The sequence below is a fragment of the Triturus cristatus genome, chromosome 1_1, assembly GCF_964204655.1.
Source record: "Triturus cristatus chromosome 1_1, aTriCri1.1, whole genome shotgun sequence".
In the NCBI taxonomy this organism is placed as follows: domain Eukaryota; kingdom Metazoa; phylum Chordata; class Amphibia; order Caudata; family Salamandridae; genus Triturus; species Triturus cristatus.
Window position 1 is genome coordinate 1,137,055,081 of NC_140579.1, and position 22,493 is coordinate 1,137,077,573.

Genomic DNA, 22,493 nt, shown 5'->3' on the forward strand with positions numbered 1-22,493 from the left:
AATACTGGCTGAGTGTGTCGCACCATTAAATGTTACTCTTGGATATTGAAAATTGATGGTGCTGCTGCTTTACAAGTTTGGAGATTCTGCCTATATATCGCAGTTACATTGCATTGCTTCATGCGAGACTTGTGAGGAAAGTATGTGAATCGAGGGACGGGATTAGTGAATCTTCCTGTTTTTCACGTTGTCGTTTTCTGACCTAATGTGCCATTCTTTAATACATGTCTCTCTCAGCAGGCAGTTGCTGATAATGTTGATTCTGCGACAGAGCAGGAAAAGACAACTGCTGCGGGTTCGGAAGCCTCTGATGACAGGTGAGGAAAGAACATGGATTATGGCAGTTCCTTTCTCAGCCCAGACAAAAGAAAGCCATTGACTTCAAATAATATACCAAATCACCTAAAAGTTAAAAAAAAAAACTGCATCACCATCTGACATTCCCTCAATCTGAGGGTATTTAGAGTAAAAGCAACCTTGAGGAAGAAACCTGCATATATAAAAGGAATACAGTATAGATATTACTGTCATACACAATCGCAAGTAGTAATAAAAGAAATCTGACGGCATGGCCACACAAAGGGGCGTTTTAATAACTTACTCTTGAAGGGGTCTGGTATCATCAGTCTTCTTGAAGGAGGGGGAGGGGGACAAAGAAAGATGAAAGTAGAACAAATAGCACTTTAGGACTCTTAACTCAAGGATAAACGAATATGCACTGCATCTGGCTCTAGAAGAGCTTCAGACAACAAAACATTGGTACAGGTCCAGTTTGAAGCAGTTATGAAGATCCAACAAACAGAGCTTTCTACCTGGAGATGCCTCACTTCTTGAATGTCCCAGGTGTCAAACTGGACATTGAAAGGTCTGACATAGCTCTCCTGCACCAATAGGGAGTGCCTGCTCTGTTTTCGCAGTGATATCACTGATTTTTTGTCAAACCATTTTTATTGCAGGACCAAGTACAGCTTACAGCAACCAGGATGCATGTCAATAATGCAGGTTTCCCATCCTCCCCTTAATCATTAATCCGTGTAGTATACACAGCCGTACTGCCCACATCCCAGAGGCCGGGCGGCGTCATATAGAAACATGGCACATTAATACGAAACTGTCAGGAGCATACTTCCGGTGAAGAACCCCGCTGCCCGCTTTTGATCGCTGTCCCTCTGCTCCCCTAACTACCTACAGAACTTACAACCTACTTTCAGCAAACCTTAAACTTGAAAACTCCCCCTCCACCCACCCCTCCCTAGTGCCCTCCCGATTGCGCCTGGTCAGGAACATATAGCATGTGTGGCGGGTAACAGGAAAAATGGAGTAATCCCTAATCGTGCGTGCTTGGCAGGGGGGCCAGTGGTACGACTTCGTCCGCTGCTTCCTCAGAGCTCTCACCCTCCTCCCCACTGGCTGGGCTATCTCGCAGGGCCTGCACCATCACCTCCCATACCATTGCCGCCGCCTGAGCCCGGTCGTCCGGTTTTCGGTGAGCTAGTTGGTACCTGAGTGTGCTCTCGCTAGCCGCCCATTTGAGAAATTCATTGAGCCATCGCCGGTGTGTAGGCCCCGCCTTCGACTTCCACCCTTTCGTCACCTCTCGCTTAGCTAGGAGAAGGCCCATGTCTATAAACTTGCTGGACATTTTATTCTTGGGCGTGTGCGGGAACCAGTGGAGTATACAAACGGCCGCGTCGTATTGTAGGTCCCTATCTGCTACGTCATTCAACGTGTCGCCGACCCCCTCCCAGTACTCCTGCAGGTTTGGGCAGGTCCTCAGCATGTGGACCAGGTCCGCTCCCACTCTATTACATCTAGGGCACGCAGCTTCCGCGGCTCCAAAATATTTCCTAATTTTTCCTGGGGTAAGGTATGCCCTATGGAGCACATAAAAATGTATCAATTGGAATTGCGCATTTCTCGTGCTTTTTCTGGCTCTGCGCACCAATTGCGCCCAAGTGGTGTCAGGGATGTCCACCTGCAGATCCAGCTCCCACTTGTTTTTTAATGCAGTTAGGGGCTGGAGTGTCTCCCTCACCATCCGCGAGTAAAGGCACGTCACTGCCTTAAAGGTGCCAGCCGACATCATCGTATATTGGCACACCTGTGTCGTTGTAGGTTCAACTAGGCCCTCGCCCCAGTGCGCCTGTATAGCCCTCACCACTGCCGCATGCAAGAGGTAATCCCCTCTCGGGAGGTCGTAGCGATCCCGCAGAGTCTGGAACGGGGACAGCACGCCATCGTCATACAGGTCCCCCAACATCTGCAGGCCCGCCTCCTCCCATAACTGCAGCCTCGACCAATCACCCCCATGAGGGAGTGCCGTCACCATGCCCAGTGGGATTTCGGGCGCATATGGGTGTCTGACTCCAGCTCTCCTCTGCGAGCTATTCCAGCATAGACGGAAGGTGCGCTCTTCTTGGGTCAGATCCCCAGGTGCCAGCCTCTGCTGGAGGGCGATGTAAGCTAGGACATGGCGGGGAGTTCCAGCGTCCCTCTCACTCTCCGGGCCACGGTATACTCTCGCTATTTCCTGCGTGAAAGACTGCAGCTGCGCGGCCAAGTAGTAGAGCTCGAAGTTTGGGACCGCCAGGCCCCCGTCGTCCTTTGGACGGGTCAGCGTCGTGAGCGCTACTCTGCGTCTGCCTGAACCCCACAGGAAGGATATTATTAGAGACCTGAGGTGTTTAAAAATCGCTCCAGGCACCCACACTGGAAGGGTCCGGAAGAAATATAGCAAGCGGGGCAAGGCGATCATCTTCAGTAGGGATATGCGGCCCGCCACTGACAGTGGCAGGGTAGCCCAGAAAGACATGCACCCCTGTAGGGCCCGGATGCAACGCCCTATGTTGCCCTCCAGCAAGTCCGGGGCATCATGATAAATGTGCACCCCCAGATAGTCGAGGCAGCGAGGCTCCCATCTAATCGACTGGCAAGCGGGGGGCTGCGCCTCCGCGTGCCGCAGGGGGAACAGGCAGGTCTTGCTCCAGTTAACTCGGAGACCAGACACTCTTCCAAAGCGTTCCAGGAGCCTCTCCGCACCCCTCACCGCACTGTCGGAGTCCTCCAGGAAGAGAAGGAGGTCGTCTGCGTATAGCAATATATAGTGGCGGTGCCCTCTAAAATCCAGCCCGCCGAAATGGTTGCCCAGTCTAGCCATAGCCGCCAAGGGCTCTATCGCTAATGCGAACAGCAGGGGGGATAGTGCACAACCCTGCCTGGTGCCGCGATCTACTTCAAACTGCTGCGAGACCAACGTACCCACTTTGACGCGTGCCTTCGCCGAGGAATAGAGCACTTTCGTCCAGTGTATGTACTTATCTCCCAGACTGAATCTCCGCATCACCTTGAACAGGTATTCCCATTCAAGGCTATCGAACGCCTTTTCAATGTCGATCGACAGTACTAGGGGCATCCGCGCCTCGGGCGGGGGATCATTTACCAGTCTGATCAACCGCCGGATGTTGTGGGTGGTATTGCGGGTGGGTATGAACCCAGATTGATCCTTGTGGATCAACTCTTGCATGTGGCGCAACAGTCTGGTCGCCAGGATGGTGCTGAGGATCTTGTAATCGGTAGTGAGCATTGACAGGGGCCGGTAGACGCGGGGTCAGCGCTCTCTCTGCGTGGTTTTAATAGGGGGATCATTATGGCCTCGCGCATGGAGCGCGGGAGCCGTCCTCTGTCCCTGTCCTCATTGTAGACAGTTTGAAGCCGGGGAGCCAGCTGCTCCAGGTACTGACCGTAAAACTCTATGGGGAGGCCGTCTAGGCCCGGAGTTTTATTACGGGCCATCCGCTTTATAGCTCCTTTGATTTCCGCCAATTCGATTTGGCCACCTAGGGTGTCTGCATGCTCCTGGTCCAATCGTGGTAGACGCAACTCGTCCAGGTACGCCTCTACCTCTTCGCCCCGTGCTAGAAGCGCACTCTTGTACAAGCGCACATAATAGGACCGAAAGCCGTCCAAGATGGCTGGTTGCGTGGTACCTACACGGCCCTCCCCGTCCCGCAAAGCTAAGATGGGCTGACTGTGTCGAGTAGGATTCGCTAACCAGGCCAGCAGCGTCCCAGCCCTATCCCCCTCGGCGTACGTTTTAGTCAGGTACGTTTTGTAATCGAAGCTACGAAGCCGCTCAACTTCCACCGCCACTGCCTCGCGCGCCTCACAAAGCCTACCCTGCAGTTCGGGGCGGCCGGGGCGCGCCACCTCGGCCTCTCTCAGCGCGCGTTCGGCTTTGTCTAGGTCATCCAGCAAGGACTTTCGTATCCCCGCATACTTCCCTATGCAATGGCCCCTCACCACGATCTTAAAGGCATCCCATTCCGCTGCCCTGGAGGCCGCAGTGCAGTCATTCTCAGCGAAGTAGTGCCCAATCCTTTCCCCGAGCGCCACCCGGAACGGTGGATCGTCTAACGTGTCCGGCCGCAGTCGCCACGACGGGATCTGCGGAACTTCGTTCATCCAGCCTAGCATCAGTAGTAGGGGGTTATGGTCGGAGACGGTGCGCGCTAAATATTCCGTCCCAGCCACCGCAGGGAGGACCGAAGAAGAACACAGGAAGGCGTCCAGTCGGACATGAAGGTCATGGAGGCCGGAGTAGAACGAATAGTCCCTTTCCGCCGGGTGCTGAGCACGCCAAGCGTCAGTCAGGCCCCATCTGTCTTGCCAATCCGACCTAGTTTTCGCCAGTCGGTACATCGGGGACGCGGGCAGTGGCGGGTGCGACCTATCTAGTGTGGTATCTGCAATGGAATTGAAGTCACCCCCTAACAGCACCGGGCCCGCTAGGTAGCCAGCCAGCACACCCGAGAGACGCGCAAAGAAAGTCGCCTGGTCCACGTTAGGGGCATAGATGTTCCCTAGGACAATGTGCTTGCCCCTAAGTTTACCCTCCACCACTACGTACCGCCCCTCTGGGTCTGCTATGTGTCGGGTTACCTGAAAGGGAGTCCCCGCCCGTATCCATATCAGTACCCCTCTAGCGAATGCAGAGTACGTGGTGTAGAACAGTTGGCCCCTCCATCGGCGCTGCAGGGCAATGCCCTCCTTCTTCGTAAGGTGGGTTTCCTGTAGGAACGCTATCTGAACCCCTCTACGGACCAAGTAGGCATGCACCTTATGCCTCCGTGCCATGGAGTGGAGCCCCCGCACATTCCAAGTCACACATTTCAACGATCCCGCATTAGCCATTGTCCCATATCGCACGACATGTAACACAGGTAAACCAACCCCAGGGGCATACGGTGGCACTATCCCCTCCCCCCCCACAACACTATCCCTATCCCCCCTCCCAGTACTTCGCCTTGAGCCCCCCCAACTACTCCAGGCCCCACCCCCCCCCCAGAACAGGACCTGACTTCACAAAAGCTGTTCCCATCCAAACTGTGCTCGAGCACCCGCGCTCTCGCAAACCCGCTAATCCGCAGTCTACACTACGGAGGCCTTAGGGGCCTTGTGGGGCGACGACTAGTCACACGAGTCCAGCCGCTGGCACTTCCCCCCCCCCCCCGCCCCACAATACACATGAGGCACACTAAAGTCCAAGCTTACTGTAGTCTGCTCCGGTGACTGTAGCTGCGGGCCCCGGCCGTCGTAGCACTGCAGGGGACACTGTTCCGACTCTCAGCTCTCGATGATCTCTTCCGATGTTTGCGGCGTAACCACCGGTCCCTTCGTGCTGCTTGAGTCCGAGTGCCCCGACTCCGAGTCTGTGCCCCGGTCCTCTGAGCCGGAGGCCCGTTCCGACGGGATCGACGCCGCGCCTGACAGGACCATCACCGCCTGCAACGCGGCCCTCCTGCCGTCCTCCGTCTGGGAGTCAGTCGGTTGTCTGGGCCCCCGCTTGCGCTCCCGGATCCTCCGCGATGCCCTCGCCGGCCGCTGTGGTTGGTGATCCATGGTTCCTCCGACCCCGGTCCCGGCTGCGTCCACCCTGTATGTGTCCCACCAGGACCATGCCTCCTCCGCCGTGTGGAAGAACAGCGTGTTACCGTCCGCTACCACTCTGAGCCTGGCCGGGAAGAGTAGCGAATATTGGAGGCCCACAGAGCGGAGTACTTTTTTGATAGGCAGAAAAGAGGCGCGCTGCTTTTGAGTCTCGAACGTGTAGTCCGGGAATAGCGTAACCTTGCTGTTTTCTACCTGGAAGGGGCCCGCATCCCTGGCCCGTTGCAACAGCCAGTCTCTGTCCTTGTAGTGCAGGAGTTTAATGATCACGGGACGTGGTGGCTGACCCGGTCTAGGGGGTCTGGCAGGCACCCGGTGCGCGCGTTCCAGCGTGAAGAAGGGCGATAGGCCCTCCGGGGCCACGACCATTCGCAGCCAACCGTCCAGGTAGCCCACCATGTCGGAACCCTCTACTTTTTCCGGAAGGCCTACGAGGCGCACATTATTGCGCCTGCTGCGATTTTCGGCATCCTCCGCTCTCCGTTCCAAGGCCTGTATCCGGTCCAACGCCTCTGTCAGCCGGCCCTCGACCGATTTTTGCGCCGGTATGAGGTCTGTCAGGGTGGACTCCGCAATCTTGACCCTGTCCGCCAACTTGCCGTGATCAGCCCGCAGGAGACCCAGCCCCGTCGCCAGCTGTGCGATGTCTTGGTGTAGTGCGTCCTTCGTGGCCGCGATGGCCTCCAGGATACGGTCCTGCATCAGTTGTAGGTCCGTTGGGCTTTGCGGGGTTCCCGCAGGCACCCCCGTGGGGGGGCCCCCGTCACCCGTCCCCCTTTTGGTTTTCCCATGGTGAGGCGCTATGCACGATCCAACTGTCCCCAGAGTTCCGAGGCTCACGGTATGCTCCTCCCGCCGAGACAATAGGCCACTGAGTGTGCACCCCCCAGCGGGGTCAGTCGCCCAAGGGCCTCACGGCTGCGTCCCCTCGCTCCCACCGCAAGCTAAGGCTCAGGCCCGTCTCCTCGTCCAGTTTGCCGCAGCTCTCCGGCCCGGGTCACAGCCCGCGGCGGGGTCAGGCGCAGTCTCCGGATTCCGCCGCAGTCAGCTTAACAAGCGGCCCAGGCAGGAAGCGCGGCGCCGCGCGCGGCGCCCGTAGCCAGAGCACAGGGTCGTGCCCGGTCCGCAGCGTGCCACGGACCACAGGGCCAGTTCTCCGGTCGCGCTGCCCCCAGTCCGCCAGGCAAGGCGCAGGACAATTGAAAGCACACCACTGTCGCCGCAGGAGGGACTCCGGGGACCCAGCAGCCTCCAGGAGTGCACGGCCGCCCCGGTCCCCAGGGCAGGTATGCAGCGACTCCCGCAGGGGAGAGAAGGAGTAACGGCCGCCTCACCAGCCACTCTCGGTCGATCGCCGCCCGCCTCCAGGCGCGCTTCAGGGCTCCAGCAGGGGACAAGCAGGATCTATTCACCAGCGCCCACGGAGTCCCCCTCAGGGAAGGCCCACCAGCCGGCTCCACAGCCGAGAAGGAGGGGGGAGGAGCCTCGCCCCGGAGGAATCTAGCGCCGGTTCGGGCACCCCGGCGGCCGGTGTCTCGGGGGCAGTCCGCAGCAAAGTACGTGCACTCCGGTGGAATGCAGCCGGACGGCCGCCGCTCCTCAGCGCCACCGCAGGCCGTTTCTTCGCGGGTCCGGGGCAGCCGCCATCTTGGTTATCGGAGCGCCAGCGCCGCCGCGGCACTTTCCGCCACAATCTGCGCTTTCACCGGGACTCAGCTCAGCCCGGAGCAGCGCCCAAGGTGCCCCCAGGGATTCCCCCTGATTCGCACGGTGTTGCCAGGCAGTAGCAGGATGGTTATATCGGAGAACCGGGCAGGGGATCGGGAGCCTCCCTAGGCTGCGACCATGCTCGCTGGCTGCTAGCCACGCCCCCCTCGCAGCGATATCACTGATGCCATAGAGAGCCCACTCTGGTGCCCTCTTGTTAGGTATGTTTTGTTTTGTCCCCTTTGCCACTGGTTCGGAGCTTTTATCTTCCTTTGATGTGATTTTTGCCCTCTTAAATTTCCCCACCAACCAAGTCAGGGTTTAAACTAAGCCTAGGCGGAGTTCCGCTGGCGGAACTCCACGAAGTGCAAAAATAACTCCGCTGCACTTTGCGGAGCTCCGCGAACAGTGGAGTGCATTAGATAAATGCCGTTCAGGGTGATTTTTAGTGCCAGGTGCTTGTCCACACTGTGCAATCATCGAGAACGACACCATGCACAGCGTATGAGGGCGCTGCTTCCTTTATGCCGCTAGAGTAGATTTTTACTCGAGCAGCAGCTTTCTCAACGCGAACGGACGGTTTCTCAAGGCGAGCGGTCGAGAGCATACGCGACCAATCTCAATGAGAAATCTGACCGCCCACGTTGAGAAATCTCGCCGGGAGGTTGATTCTCCACGCTCGCCAACTTGACGTTGACTAACGCAAGCGAGGAAAAAAACTCCGCTACGCAAAGCGGAGTTTTTTGGAACTCTGTGTGCTCTGCGCAGTGCACAAAACTCAGCAAGCGGAGTTCACTGCCCAGACTTAGTTTAAACCCTGTTGTCTGAGGGTCAGATATCCTTCATTTACTGACATGACAACTGTCTGTGGTGTCTGGGTTTTAGGGACAAGTCAGCATCATGTGACTTGTCATTGCATAAATTTGAAGGTGATTAAGGAGAGGGAGGCCAATCTTTTTATGCCCAGGCCAAATAGGACTATTTTAGCAGGTGCCAGTCAAGATCCAGACCAAGTTCACTTCCCGTTCCTCATTCTCGCCATAGTACTCCTAGGAGAGGAGGAAGAAGCATAATTTAGAAGCTCAAGAGACATTCCAGTTCTTCCAATGTGTTGTTAAGGTCAAAAGGCAGGTCCACACCTCGACCTTTTCCACTGGCTCCTTCCTCTCGTGTGCCAGAGCTAGTGAAAAGCATGCCTCTGCAGGAAAACTCAACTGCTGCCACCATTGGTGCCCTTTGCAATACTGGAGCCGGTATACCCTCAGTTTCCAGCGTCAGGAGCTGACCTCCTTGTGTTCCTCAAAGCAATGGTGGAGGTGTTCCAGTGAGTGGTAGACCCTTTGAATGTGCCATAGGCCCCTTGAGCATGCCGAGAGGCCCCATGGAATTGTGGAGGGCGTGGCCTGCCACTTTGTGGGGAAAGGTGAGGGGATCTGAAGGTGATTAAGGAGAGGGAGACCAAACTTGTTATGACCTCTACCAAATCTGACCGTCTTAGTAGGTGACGGTCAAGATCCAAATCTGAGTCTGCTTCCTGTTCCTTGCTCTCGTCGAAGTCCTGGGAGAAGAGGAAGAAGCATAAATTAGAAGCTCAAGAGACATTCCAATGCTTCCAGTGCGTGACTAAGGTCAAAAGGCATGTCCCCACCTCAACCTTATTCACCAGCTCCTTCTACTCATGTGCTCGAGTTAGTGAAGAGCGTGCCTCCACGGGAAAACTCGCCTCTTTAGTTGCCACTATTGGTTCCCTACCCAATATTGGAGCTGGTCTATACTCAAGTTTCCAGCGTCAGGAGCCGATCCACTTGTGTTCCTCAAAGCAATGGTTGGAGGTGTTCCAGCTGGTGGTAACCCCCTCTTGAATGCCGCCGGGCTAAATGGAATTGTTCAGGGCTTGGCCTGCCACTATGTCAGGAAGAGGGGCTATGTTGGGGTTGGAAAGTTATCCAGTATTGTGGTATCTTTCATAGATTCACATGCCTGAATCATTCCCCGTCGCCGAGGCGGGAGTCCCCGGTAAATAAAAAAGTAGTGCCAAAATGCTAGTAGTAGTAGTAGGCCCAAAGAAAAGGCCAAAAGCCTGTATCTTAGCAGCCTATCTACCTCATTATGCAAAAAGAACCAAGAATTTGGTAACAACCAATCAGACACCAGCACCCTTCTAGAACCCTCTCAGCAGAGCCAGTTCTCCTCAGATTTTCACCGCACGTCGTGTGGAAGGGAGTCTCCCTTAGTGCCTCAGTTTTTTTTCAACTTGCTTCAGCATGTCAGACAATAAGGCTTTGTTTAAGTCCTGCAGGACCTGCACCAAGAAGAGAGTCCATGTTGATGATCAACATGTAGACTACATCTACTGCCTCTACCCTTAACATGAGGCAAAAGATTGCAAGATTTGCCGCACCTTCCCTACAAAAACTCTCGGGGATAGGGAGGCGAGAGTGCTTTTGTGGTTAAATCTTCTTCGGCTGAGGAGGATGACAAAGCCTCTACTTCTAGCACGAGAGCTAGATCGCAGGACAGCTCTTCCAGCGAAGGGAAGAAGCATCAGAAATTGCATCATTCTACTTCTGATGCGCACTCTCCTCAGGATTCTACAGTCAAGACTACCACACAAACTGTGAGTAAAAGCCTTTCAAAATCTTTGGCTTACTCTCAATCTTCAGTTTCTGTCACCTCGTCTGCTTCTTCATTGACACAAACCTTCACGACGACGGCACTTACCTCTCCTATTATGTCTACGAAGATTACTATCCTCGCCGTCGAGGTGTCGTCGACGAAGTCCTCGTCGACGAAGTCCGCTGTACCGCCGTCGACGATTCCGCCATTGAAAAGCCTGTCGACGTCGAGCTCGTCGACGAAGATTCCATCGTCGACGAAGATTCCATCGTCGACGAAGATTCCATCGCCGACGAAGATTCCATCGCCGACGAAGATTCCATCGTCGACGAAGATTCCATCGTCGACGTCGAGCCCGTCGACGAAGAGCTCGTCGACGATTCCATCGACGAGGACTCCGCCGACGTTGAGCCCGTCGACGACGGCTCCGTCGACGACGATGGCACCGTCTACGATCCCGTCGACGATCCCGTCTATCACAGCCCCGTCGACGACGACCTCTACTCCAGTTTCCACCAGGACTTTTCAACTAAAGTCTTTTCAAAGGCAGGACATTTCACCGCTTACTCCCTCGCATCTCCTGGAAACTTATGTGCAGTGTGACGATGATGATTATGTGGACGACGAGGACGAAGGGCCCTTTGGGATTGCTCGCCATCCTTCGGAACTGCACATCAAATGTCAGGAGGACGATGATGATGAGGAAGATGACAATTATCAAGGGCATTACTATCAGGAAGACATAGTCGTTCCGCATCATAGACCCTGCTACACACAACCTCGTTGGAACGAGATGTCACATCTGCCTCCTACTTTAATACAAGACCTACAAGCCATGCTTGCAGATTATAAGCAGCGTTTTCCACCGCAGCCAAACGTTCCACAGGTTCCACAGACTGCGCCGCAGCCGGACCCATTGCCTCTGCCTGAGGGTCCAGCCCCAATGCCTCAACTGCCTGATCCTCCACAGGACCCGCATCAAGATACAACCTCGGAGGAGGAATACGAAGAGGGCGAGCTGCCAGACCCAGCAGACCCTTGGGATTCATATATAATCCCTATGCCTTCGCCACCTACCCCTCTACCATCTGATTCGCCTCCAGAAGATATAGGGGGGTTCCATAACCTTATGCAGCAAGCTGCGACCAGGTTCAACTTGCCGGTCACCATTGAGCAGTCTGACTGTTTTCTGCATGACTTTAAAGAAGAGTCAAGAAAGGTTACGAGAGCTATCCCTATCATTGACTATATTTGGAAAGAAGGGGTTAAAATCATGAAAAACCCGGCATCAGTACCAGCGGTGCTTCCACGGATTGACAAAAAAATACCGTGCTCCAGCCGACAGTCCCTCTTGTCTCATTGGCCAACCGCGTCCAGACTCGGTTATATCTCAGGCAGCCCAACAAAAGTCTAAGAATCCGGCAGCACCGGTCACTACACCACCGGATAGGGAAGGATGCCGACTGGATCTAATTGGGAAAAAATTTTCAACTATGGCAGCTGCTTCCATCAGGGAAGCCAACTCCCTAGCGATAATAGGGCGTTATGACCGCCAGATGTGGTCAGAAATGGCAAGCTTTATCGACCTCATCCCAGAGGATAGCAGGCAAGATGCTCGAAAGATTTTGTTGGAGGGTGAGCGTGCAGCCTCAGAGACTATCGACTGCGCACTGGATATTGCGAATACTAACTTTCGCCAGTTGGCTGGGGCTGCGGTTCTTAGGTGCCAGGGTTGGCTGAAAGCTACCACGTTCAGACCAGAAGTCCAGACAAAAATATTGGACATGGCCTATGATGGCGAATCATTGTTTGGAAAACACATAGATGACGCACTCCAAGCAATTACAACGGATACTGATACTGCAAGATCGTTGGGCTCCTTGCAATACAAAAGAGGTACCTTCAGAGGAGCAAGGGGCCGTGGATTTTCTTCCAGAGGAAGTTATCATACCCAACAAAATAGGTAGCAGCCTCAGTATCGGCAATCATATCAGTCTTCCTACAGACAGACCAATACATCTGGTTTCTCTCGTCAAGGCGGACGAAAAAGATCGCAGAATCAGGGAAGAGACACCTCACGGAAGCAATGATTTCTGCAGGGCGCCTTCCACTCCTTTTCCCCTCCCTGTGGGTGCGAAAATTTCAACTTTTGCGACCAAGTGGCAAGAAATTACGTCGGACCAGTGGGTTCTGGACCTGGTTCACAACGGTCATACCGTAGAGTTTGTCACCAAACCACCCAACAAACCACCCAAGGGACCCCCTCCCCCTCGTCTTCACTTAATATTCAAAGAAGCTTTAACGATGCTCCTCAAGAACGCAATCGAGAAGGTTCCTGCGCTTCAAAAGGGGACAGGTTTCTTTTCCCGCTTTTTTCTCATCAAGAAGAAATCAGGGGAGTGGCGCCCAATCTTAGACCTTCGCAATCTGAACAGATTCCTCAAGAAGCAGGGATTTCGCATGGTCACTCTGGCGGAAATTCTAGGTTGCCTCAACGAAGGAGATTTTCTAGCTTCCTTAGATATGGAAGACGCTTACTTTCACATCCCAATACATCCGAAGCATCGCAAGTATCTTCGCTTCACAGTGGCTGGCGCCCATTACCAGTTCAAGGTGCTCCGGTTTGGGTTAAAATCTGCCCCAAGGATCTTTACGAAGTGCCTAGCTCCAGTGGCAGCAGTGTTGCGCTCCCAAGGAATCCAAGTCTTTCCGTATTTAGACGACTGGTTAATAAAGGGTCCTTCGGAAAGATCAGTCAAGACTGCCGTGACAACATCTCTTCGTCTGTTCCATTCTCTGGGGCGTACGATCAACAGGAACAAATCTCAATTACAACCAAGGCAGATCCTTCCTTTTCTGGGCGCGCTGTTAGATACCGCCCGCTGCAAGGCATTCTTGTCTCACGAACGGCAGGTTCGTCTTCAAAACTTAGCAATCCGAATTTCCAAAAGAAAGTCAGTTTCTGTCCGGATGTTCGCGTCGCTCCTAGGGATGTGCTCCTCTGCAATACACCTCGTTCCTCTGGCGCGGCTCCGCATGCGACCCTTGCAGGAGGAGTTACACCTTCAGTGGCAGCAGGTAATGGGCTCCTTCGACATCATCAGAGTCACTTCAGGCATGAAGAGCGCTCTACGTTGGTGGTCCCATATTCCCAACTTATCAGAAGGGCTTACTTTCATTCAGAAGATTCCAGACTTTGTCCTCACTACAGATGCTTCCATGGAAGGATGGGGAGGTCATCTCCAAGATTTACAGATACAGGGGAAGTGGTCCCCAGAGTACAAAAACAAACACATCAACAGTCTGGAATTGCGAGCAATTTTCCTGTCTCTGCAAGCTTTCCTTCCAAGGATTGCAGGTTCTTCGGTTCTGATTCGAACCGACAATACCACCAGCATGTTCTACGTGAACAAACAAGGAGGAACAAGATCAGCAACTTTGTCCACGGAAGCTCAGGAGTTGTGGGAATGGGTCACACTCCACAACATAACCCTCAGAGCAGAACATGTCAGAGGTCTCTGCAATACATTAGCGGACACGCTCAGCAGATCCCAATCAGATTGCCACGAATGGGAGCTAGAGCAAGCTCAGGTGCTCAGAATATTCAGAGCTTGGGGAACACCACCGCTGGATTTGTTCGCCACGAAGGAGAACAAGAAATGCCGCTTCTATGCCAGCAGATACCCTCAACAGGGCTCAAGGGGGAATGCCCTGTCCATGCGATGGTCAGGGATTTGTGCTTACGCTTTTCCCCCGATACCCCTGATACCGAGGGTCATACGCAAGATGAAGTTGGAGGGCTGTCATCTCATCTTGATTGCACCCAGATGGCCACGCCAATACTGGTTTCAGGAGCTCCTATTGCTATCACAGGACCAGCCGATCCGTCTTCGCCCGACGCCCACAATGCTGTCAAGGAACAGAGGTCAGGTTCTCCACCCGGACCCTCAGTCCCTACATTTACACGCATGGCTCCTGACTTCTTAGAGTTTAAGGACCTGGATATCCCTCAAGACTGTAGGGATATATTAACAAAATCACGAGCTCAGAGCACGATAAAAACTTACCGTCTAAAATGGAAACGGTTTTGCTGCTGGTGTGAAGCAAACCAGGTGCACCCGGTGGACGATCCTGCAGAAAAGATCCTTCCTTCCTTGTTACACCTGGCAAGATCTGGACTTTCTTTCCCTTCAGTCAAGGTCCACTTAGCTGCACTTTCCAGATTCAGAAGGGGTGCTCATGGCCCTTCTTTGTTCATCCTCTTTAATTAAACAGTTTATGAAAGGACTATTCCGAGAGTTTCCTCCGGTCAGACTTCCGCCACCGGAATGGGAACTCAACACAGTCTTAATGCAATTAATGAAGCATCCATTCAAGCCCATCCACAAGGCTGACCTAAAATTCCTTACATGGAAGGTTGCTTTACTTCTGGCTTTAACATCAGCTCGAAGAGTGAGTGAAATTCAGGCGTTTACTGTAAAGGAACCTTTTCTACACTTCACTCAAGACTACGTGCACCTCCGAACTAATCCAACGTTTATCCCTAAGGTGCCTTCACAGTTTCATCTTAATGAGCCAGTGACGTTAAAAACTTTCTTTCCTAATCCATCCACCCCAGTGGAACGAGCCTTACATTCTCTCGATATCAAGAGATGTCCTAAATTCTATCTTCTGAAAACAAAGAACCTTAGAAAGTCCGATCAATTATTTGTGGCTTATGGCCAAACTACTCTGGGAAAGGCGGTTACAAAATCCACCATTGCTAGATGGATAGCATCTACAATACTTTTCTGCCATGACAAGGCTCACAGGCCTTTGTTGAGGAAACCCAAGGCCCATTCCACGAGGACAGTAGCAGCGTCTACAGCATTGTTTGCTGGTGTGACTCTAGAAAATATCTGCCGTGCTGCGACATGGAAAAATGTCCACACTTTTACCAGACATTACTGCCTCCAATCTACGCATCGTGGTGATGCAGCAGTTGGGCAAGCTGTACTACGACATCTGTTTCTTTGAGATACCTTCAGGTACCCCTTTTTCATATTTTAATATGTAAGATGTTGATATCTTTAGTATAACAATGCAATGTGTTACAATGATGATTTGCTTTCATGTTTACATGCTTCAAATTTTAAGATTTTTTCTTATTCCGCTTGTTAACAAGCTGTGGATGCAATTAGGGAGTATCAGCACTAGTCTCCCGCCATCGCTATTCTGATTCAGGCATGTGAATCTATGAAAGATGCCCCAATACTGGATAAGAAAACAAGTTACTTACCTGTAACTACAGTTATCCAGTATTGGTATCTTTCATAGATTCACATGCACCCACCCTCCTCCCCGTAGAGTCAGTTCTATATAATTTGGGACGTTCACTTCCCACTTGTGCTACGAAAATCTGAGGAGAACTGGCTCTGCTGAGAGGGTTCTAGAAGGGTGCTGGTGTCTGATTGGTTGTTAGCAAATTCTTGGTTCTTTTTGCATAATGAGGTAGATAGGCTGCTAAGATACAGGCTTTTGGCCTTTTCTTTGGGCCTACTACTACTACTAGCATTTTGGCACTACTTTTTTATTTACCGGGGACTCCCGCCTCGGCGACGGGGAATGATTCAGGCATGTGAATCTATGAAAGATACCAATACTGGATAACTGTAGTTACAGGTAAGTAACTTGTTTTCTTACCAACCCCACCTTCTGAAAAAGGTCAGTTGGCCCAAGTGAAGTACCAGTGGTCCACAACACTTCCGAAGTAGGCAACGCCAGTTCACACAGTCATCTCAGCAGCAACAAATGTATTTGTGCAACAATACAAGGGCAGAGGTAGAGGCTGCCAAAACCAGCCTTCATCCTCCAGTTTTTCCCCAGCAGTACCAGGGAAGTTGTTGTAATTAGTCCTTGAAGGAACATGTTATGTTATGTTATGTTACAGCGTTCTTTTATAGCGCACGGCTACTCGAAAAGAGTGTCCCGCTATCAGTGGGCGGATGGGTATGATGGTTTCTACAATCCTGGATGGTTTGTCCAATTGTAGAGTGAACACCTCCCTTTCAGCAGTCAGGCTGCACCCATTTCTTCCCCCTGCAGGTCCTTAAGTCAGAGAACCACCAATGGATAATGCTGCAGGAAATGGCAGTCCTCCTACATGAACAAGTTGTGGAGTGGTCCTAATCTCTGTTCTTCCTGGTTGTGAAGGAGGACAGCGGTTTCGCCTACTCCTAAAACTCTGGCTTCTGAATTTTTTTCATGTGAAGTTCAAGATTCTGTCCATGGCTTGGTTTCTTTTGGCTCTGGAAGAAGAGTGGATGGTGTAGGAAACAGGCTTTTTATGTAGTGTACCAAAATAAGGTACACTATGTAGAACGTCAAGATTACCCTTATTTACTGAAGGATTTAAATTAATAATCGCAAACTCTCTCTTGTGGTTGGATAGGCAAGCAGTTTAGGCTTATAAGAGGGTAGTGTTAAATATTTATTGTACACACAAAGTCAATAAATGAGACATGCGCTTGAGAAGAAACTCAAGACCAATTTAGAACAAGAACATAGATGTTGGAGGCATGTGTTACTGTAGATATACATGCTTTGGATATTCCTGCCATCTAGTGTTGGGTCCGGATATGTGCAAGTTGTTTTTCTTCAACGAAGTCTTTGGAGTCATGAGTTAAAGTGACTCCTCTTGTTAATGTGCACGGGTATAGACGTCATTGTTTTCTTTCCGCCCGCGGATTCGGACTTGTGTGCCTGACTTCCGGGTCGAGACCGTTACAGTGCTCAGTTCGTGCTCACCCTTGCCGGTATGGTTTTCGATTGCGTATTCCATCTAACGTATCGAGAAATGGAAAACGTTATCGCGCGACGAATCAATGTCCGTCTACCATGGCCCTCAAGGGCCTCCTCCTTCAGGGCCTCTATTTTCAATCTACATCCGGTTCACTTGAGGATGACCTGCTGGTAATGGAACTGATGCCTTTCCGTTTCTGCCCAAACTGCCACGCAAAATACCCCTGGACTGACCTTCATCTGGCCTGTAACCTGTGTTCATCACCGGAACACAGGGAGGAGGGTTGCGAGGCCTGTCAATCTTTCCGCTTCAAATAGACTCTTAGAAACCGTGGGCATGTCCACATGAGATGCAGCAGAGCAGTATCGAAGACTCTCCCGACATCTTTGGACATCAAGATGTCTAGGAAGAGGGGGAAGAACTCCCTGGACCATCTGTGGCAGAGGAAGAGGCGTTCTCCATTGAGGGCAGTTCTGTGTCTGACCTAGAGCTTGAAATTGAGATGCAGGACATTTCACCAGCTCAACAGTCAGTGAGCACGGTAGCCCCTATTCCTCAGCTGGAACAACGTAAGAGACATTCGGTTCCTACTGAATAAAAGACACTCGGACCACCACTGCCTTCTGGCCATGACCAAAAGACTGACTCTGACACCCCACCCTCTGGCTCAGTGCCGAAACACCAGCCGAAGCCATCCACATCGTCCCCCTCGGTGCCGAGTCAACCTTTGGTACCGAGCCAACCAGCCCCATCTTGAGCTCCGACCGGACCTTCTGTGCAGAAACAGAAACACTCCTTGACTTCAAAACCGGCTCCGTAATCTGATCCTGGCAAGCCCGTGGAACCTATTTTCCACAAGTTACAAGAGAAACTGGATGCTCGTCAAAAGTAAATACACATCCAGTCCCATACAGGGCATGTTCTTGCCAGACTTTCGGTTCCGGCTCCACCCCTATGGAAGAGACAACTCTCCTTTGAAGAGGCTATTAATATTACGGTCCCAACCAAACAAAAGAAGTTGGACAAGGCTACCAGCCCTTTGCCACTTTCACAGCCATTTCCTCCACCACTCCCTCCACCACACTGTGATGGCGATCCCTTGGATATAACACCTCAAGGGTCTCCACTTTCTGACACAGGTGGGCAGGTGATGATACTTTTTATACACCACCACCCTCAACCGACCCCTGGTCAGCATATGATATAGACCCGCCAGGGGACACTGACACAGATCCATGCCCTGCTTGTCCATCTCCTCCTCATGACTCCACATTGTACCAGGAGCTCATTGTTAAGACCACTACTTTATATGAGATCAAGCTACACAACTACCCTCTGGAAAAGGACTTCCTTTTTTAATCACTCTATTCCACACATACAGCCACACAACACCTCCATATGCTTTAGGGTATGTTACGTGATGCAGATGACCTATTTAAAGACCCTGTTAGAACTATAGTCATCCCACCCAGGGCGGATACAAAATATTAAGCTTCTCCATCCAACCCCATTTATATCAGGTGACAGATTCTTCCTGACTTACTTGTTACCAACGCTCACAAGCGAGCTAATTCCCAAGCTGCCAGTAATGCACCACCGCCTGATAAGGAAAGTAAACTTAATGACACCTAGTAAAAGGGTCGCAGCTCAATCTGCCAACCATTGGCGTATTGCCACTTCAATGGGTTTACTTGCAAGGTATAATTTTGCCCACTGGTATGAATTGGAGGAAATCCTCCAATATCTACCAATGGGGCATAAGAAAGAAGGTCAGGAGCTTGTATAATAAGGAAAGCTCATCTCAAACACATCTATCTGCTGTGCCTTAGATTCAGCAGATACTGCTGCTAGGGGGATTAATACCAGTATCTTGCTGCGGCGCCATGCCTGGCTCCGCGTATCTGGCTTTAAGTCCAACAAAGTCCATTAAATGTCCCTTTCAACAAAACATCTTTTCGGGCCCCAGGTTGACCTGGCCCTAGAAAAAATGAAAAAGGATACAGAGACTGCCAAGTCTATAGGTGCACTTCAAACATCTAGTCCTTGTGGCTCCTTTTGCTGCGCCTCCTTCCGGTCCAAGAAGACTATCCGTGATCGCCGGGCTCGACAACACGTTATGGTGCAACAGGCTGCACCGGTGCCAGAAGACATCTTCGATGAAGGCCCCGACATTCCAGAGGCAGAGGATTCGGAAGATCTCGACATCGTATCCGAAGCAGATGACTCCGACTCCGATGACCACATCACTCCAGGTCAACGAGTGAGTACAACTGCCCCTGCCCCTTCCCCGCCCAATAAAAAGAAGGCTTCAGAAGCCCAGCCCCCGGGCCCGGCTCCGAAGCAAAAGGAGAAGCCTTCCGGCGGCTTGGGACTGAGTAAGCAGCATGTCGGTGCCCCAAAAACATCGTCGGTGCTGAAAGCGGGAACACATCCTTCTCCCGCTGTCTCCCAAAAGGCTTCGGAACCAAGCACTTAGACACTGAAAGATCAAAAGGCCTCGGATCCGAAGACTCCTCAAAGCTTCGGATCCGAAAAAGATTTCGGACTCGACACTAAGCTGAAGGACCCAAAAATCCCTTCGAAGGCTCCAGAGCAGAAATCTAAACCGCGTTATGAACCGAAAAAACAGCACCGAAAGCACACGCCGGTGAGGAAGAACTGTTTCTACCAGATTCCATCGATCCAAAACAGAAAACACTGCATGTGGACCCTAAAACAGGCCATATTGTCAGTATTTCCAAGAACAAGAGACAATTGGATACCCCACACATTCCTGAGGTGCCTGTGAAGAAAAACGACTGTGCAACTTCACCATTAAGACCCTCTTCTTCTGTTCTTCCTACTAATCCTTTCTCTCCTCCAAAGTCTCCTATACTTCCTCCATACTCACCACCACCACAGGATGATGATGACCTAGGGGGTGGGGGTGGAAATAATGACCCTTTCAATAATCCTGATGATGACACTGACATACCACAGGACACATGGGACGACTACAATGACCCTTTAGATCCTCCAGACCTTACTGATCCAGATGCATACCCAACAAGGCCATCTCCCCCAGATGACAACATTGGCTTTAGTCAGCTCATTGATAGGGCTGTCCAATATCATGGCGTTCAAATGCATTCAGACCCCACAGAGGAAGACTTCCTGTTAGACACTTTTGCACAGTCACAAAAGAAAGTACAAACAATACCCATGCTGAAAGGTGTCATTAAACATGCTACAGACGTCTTGAAAGACCCTGTCAGGACCAGGATTCTCAATCCTCAGATTGATAACAAATATAAACCCGCCCCTAATGATCCCACCTACATTAAGGGCCAACTCCTCTTAGATTCCCTAGTAGTGACCAATGCTAGGAAGCGTGCCAACTCAGACCTTGGGTGATGCTCCACCTCCAGACAAAGAGTCTAAATTGCTAGACGCTTCAGGCAAACAAGTTGCCTCCCAGGCAGCTAATCACTGGAGGATAGCTAATGCACAAGCATTACTTGCCAGATACGATACGGCTCACTACGACGAGCTGGAGGGCCTAATGCTGCATTTGCCTGACCAATACAAGGCCAAAGCCAATAATTTGATTCAGGAGGGCAAGTTAATAACAAGCGCATCCATTAAATGTGCCCTCGATGCAGCAGACACTGCATCTAGATCAATCAACACTAGTGTGTTATTACAAAGGCACGCATGGTTGCGAATCTCTAGGTTCAAACAAGAAGTGCAGACTACTATCCTGAATCAGCTATTCAATCAGGAACAACGTTTTGGGCCAGCTGTAGACACAGCCTTAGAGAAAATGAAAAAAGACACTGAGACTGCAAAATCTATGAGAGCATTACAGTCTCCATCTACACGAGGCTCCTTTCGTCGCTCATTTTATAGGGGTGCATCCAAGAACATCAGCACAGACACTGCTTCCTCCTCATACAAAAGTCCCCAACAAGGGATATTTCAGGGGTGGGTACAGGGGAAATAACAAAGGGAGAGGCTGAGGTAACATTACTCGCACCTCCCCCACTAACCGTGACTTCCCTCCACTACTTCCAGACCATTCCACTCCGGCCGGAGGGAGACTTTCACAGTTCCTACCTGTCTGGAATTCCATCACTACAGAAAGGTGGGTTAGACAAATTATCCAGTATGGTTACTGCCTGTAACTTACTGCAACTCCTCCGAACATACCGCCCAAACATCATCCCATGTCCACAGAACAGTTAACGCTCCTCAAACAGGAAGTTCTCTCACTGCTCCAAAAGCATGCAATAGAACCAGTTCCCCTAGAGTATCAAGGGACAGGGGTTTACTCCCTATATTTTCTAATCCCCAAAAAGTACAGTACTCTCTGGCAGATACTGGACCTCAGACCTCTCAATTTCTACATAGTCCGATCACTTTCACATGATCGTTCTTCAACAAGTCCTTCCACTGCTTCAACACGGCGACTTCCTTGCCACATTAGATCTCAAAGACGCCTGTTTCCATACACCCTGCTCACAGGAAATATCTAAGATTCACAGTGGACGACCAACACTATCAGTTCAAGGTTCTCCCATTCGGAGTAACCACAGCACACATGGTCTTCACAAAGTGTCTCGCGGTAGTAGCCGCACACTTACGAAGACCGCAGTTCCATGTGTTTCTATACTTGGACGACTGGCTGATAAAAGCCAAGTCACACAGTCGGTGTTCTCATCACACTCACCAAACAATTCCACTGCTAAACCACGCCAAGTCACATCTACAGCCTTCCTACCTACATCAGTATCTAGGGGCCACGACATACACTTCCAAAGCTCTAGCATACCCCAATGCAGCCAGGATAGCCAGTATGCAAACCCTCATCAAAACATTTCAACCCCAACACTCCCTTCCAGCTCGAGTGTTTATGCAGCTCATAGGAATGATGGCCTCTTGCATTTTCATAGTACCTCACGCAAGACTTCAGATGCACCCCTTACAAGAATGCTTAGCACGTCACTGGAATCGGGCTCAAGGTCAAATTACAGTTCTGGTGTTGGTGGACAGCCGCACACATCGCTCTCTGCAGTGGTGAAACACATAAAACCTTTCCAGAGGGCGGCCGTTCTTGGCGCCAGTTCCACAGATAGTGTTAACGGCGGATACATCACTCACCGGCTGGGGAGCCCATCTCCTAAACCACACAGTTCAGGGCAGGTGGACCACTCAACAAAAAGTGCTCTACATCAGTCACCTAGAATTACTAGCAACATTTCTATCGTTGAAGTAATTCCAAGCACATCTCCTCAACAAGACTTTCCTGGCCCGCACGGACAATATGACAGCAATGTATTACATACAGAAACAAGGAGGACCACACTCTTTGCAGCCGTCTCATCTAGCACAAAGCATATGGAGATGGGCCATTCCGCGAAACATATATCTTCTGGCAGAACATCTTCCAGGAGTGCACAATCAG

At 51.5% G+C, this 22,493-nt stretch overlaps 1 protein-coding gene across 9 annotated transcripts in view; it reads left to right on the forward strand.

The window, feature by feature from the left end:
• LOC146871736 (zinc finger CCCH domain-containing protein 11A-like) overlaps positions 1-22,493 on the forward strand; it is an 858,888-nt gene that overhangs the window by 817,132 nt on the left and 19,263 nt on the right. For 5 of the 9 annotated variants that reach the window (XM_085651275.1, XM_085651270.1, XM_085651277.1 and 2 more), the window contains one exon: positions 238-317. In XM_085651275.1, coding sequence (XP_085507401.1) covers positions 238-317 — 80 coding nt within the window. The remainder of the gene's footprint in view (positions 1-237; positions 318-22,493) is intronic. The other 4 variants (XM_085651281.1, XM_085651282.1, XM_085651272.1 and 1 more) reach the window with 1 other exon arrangement.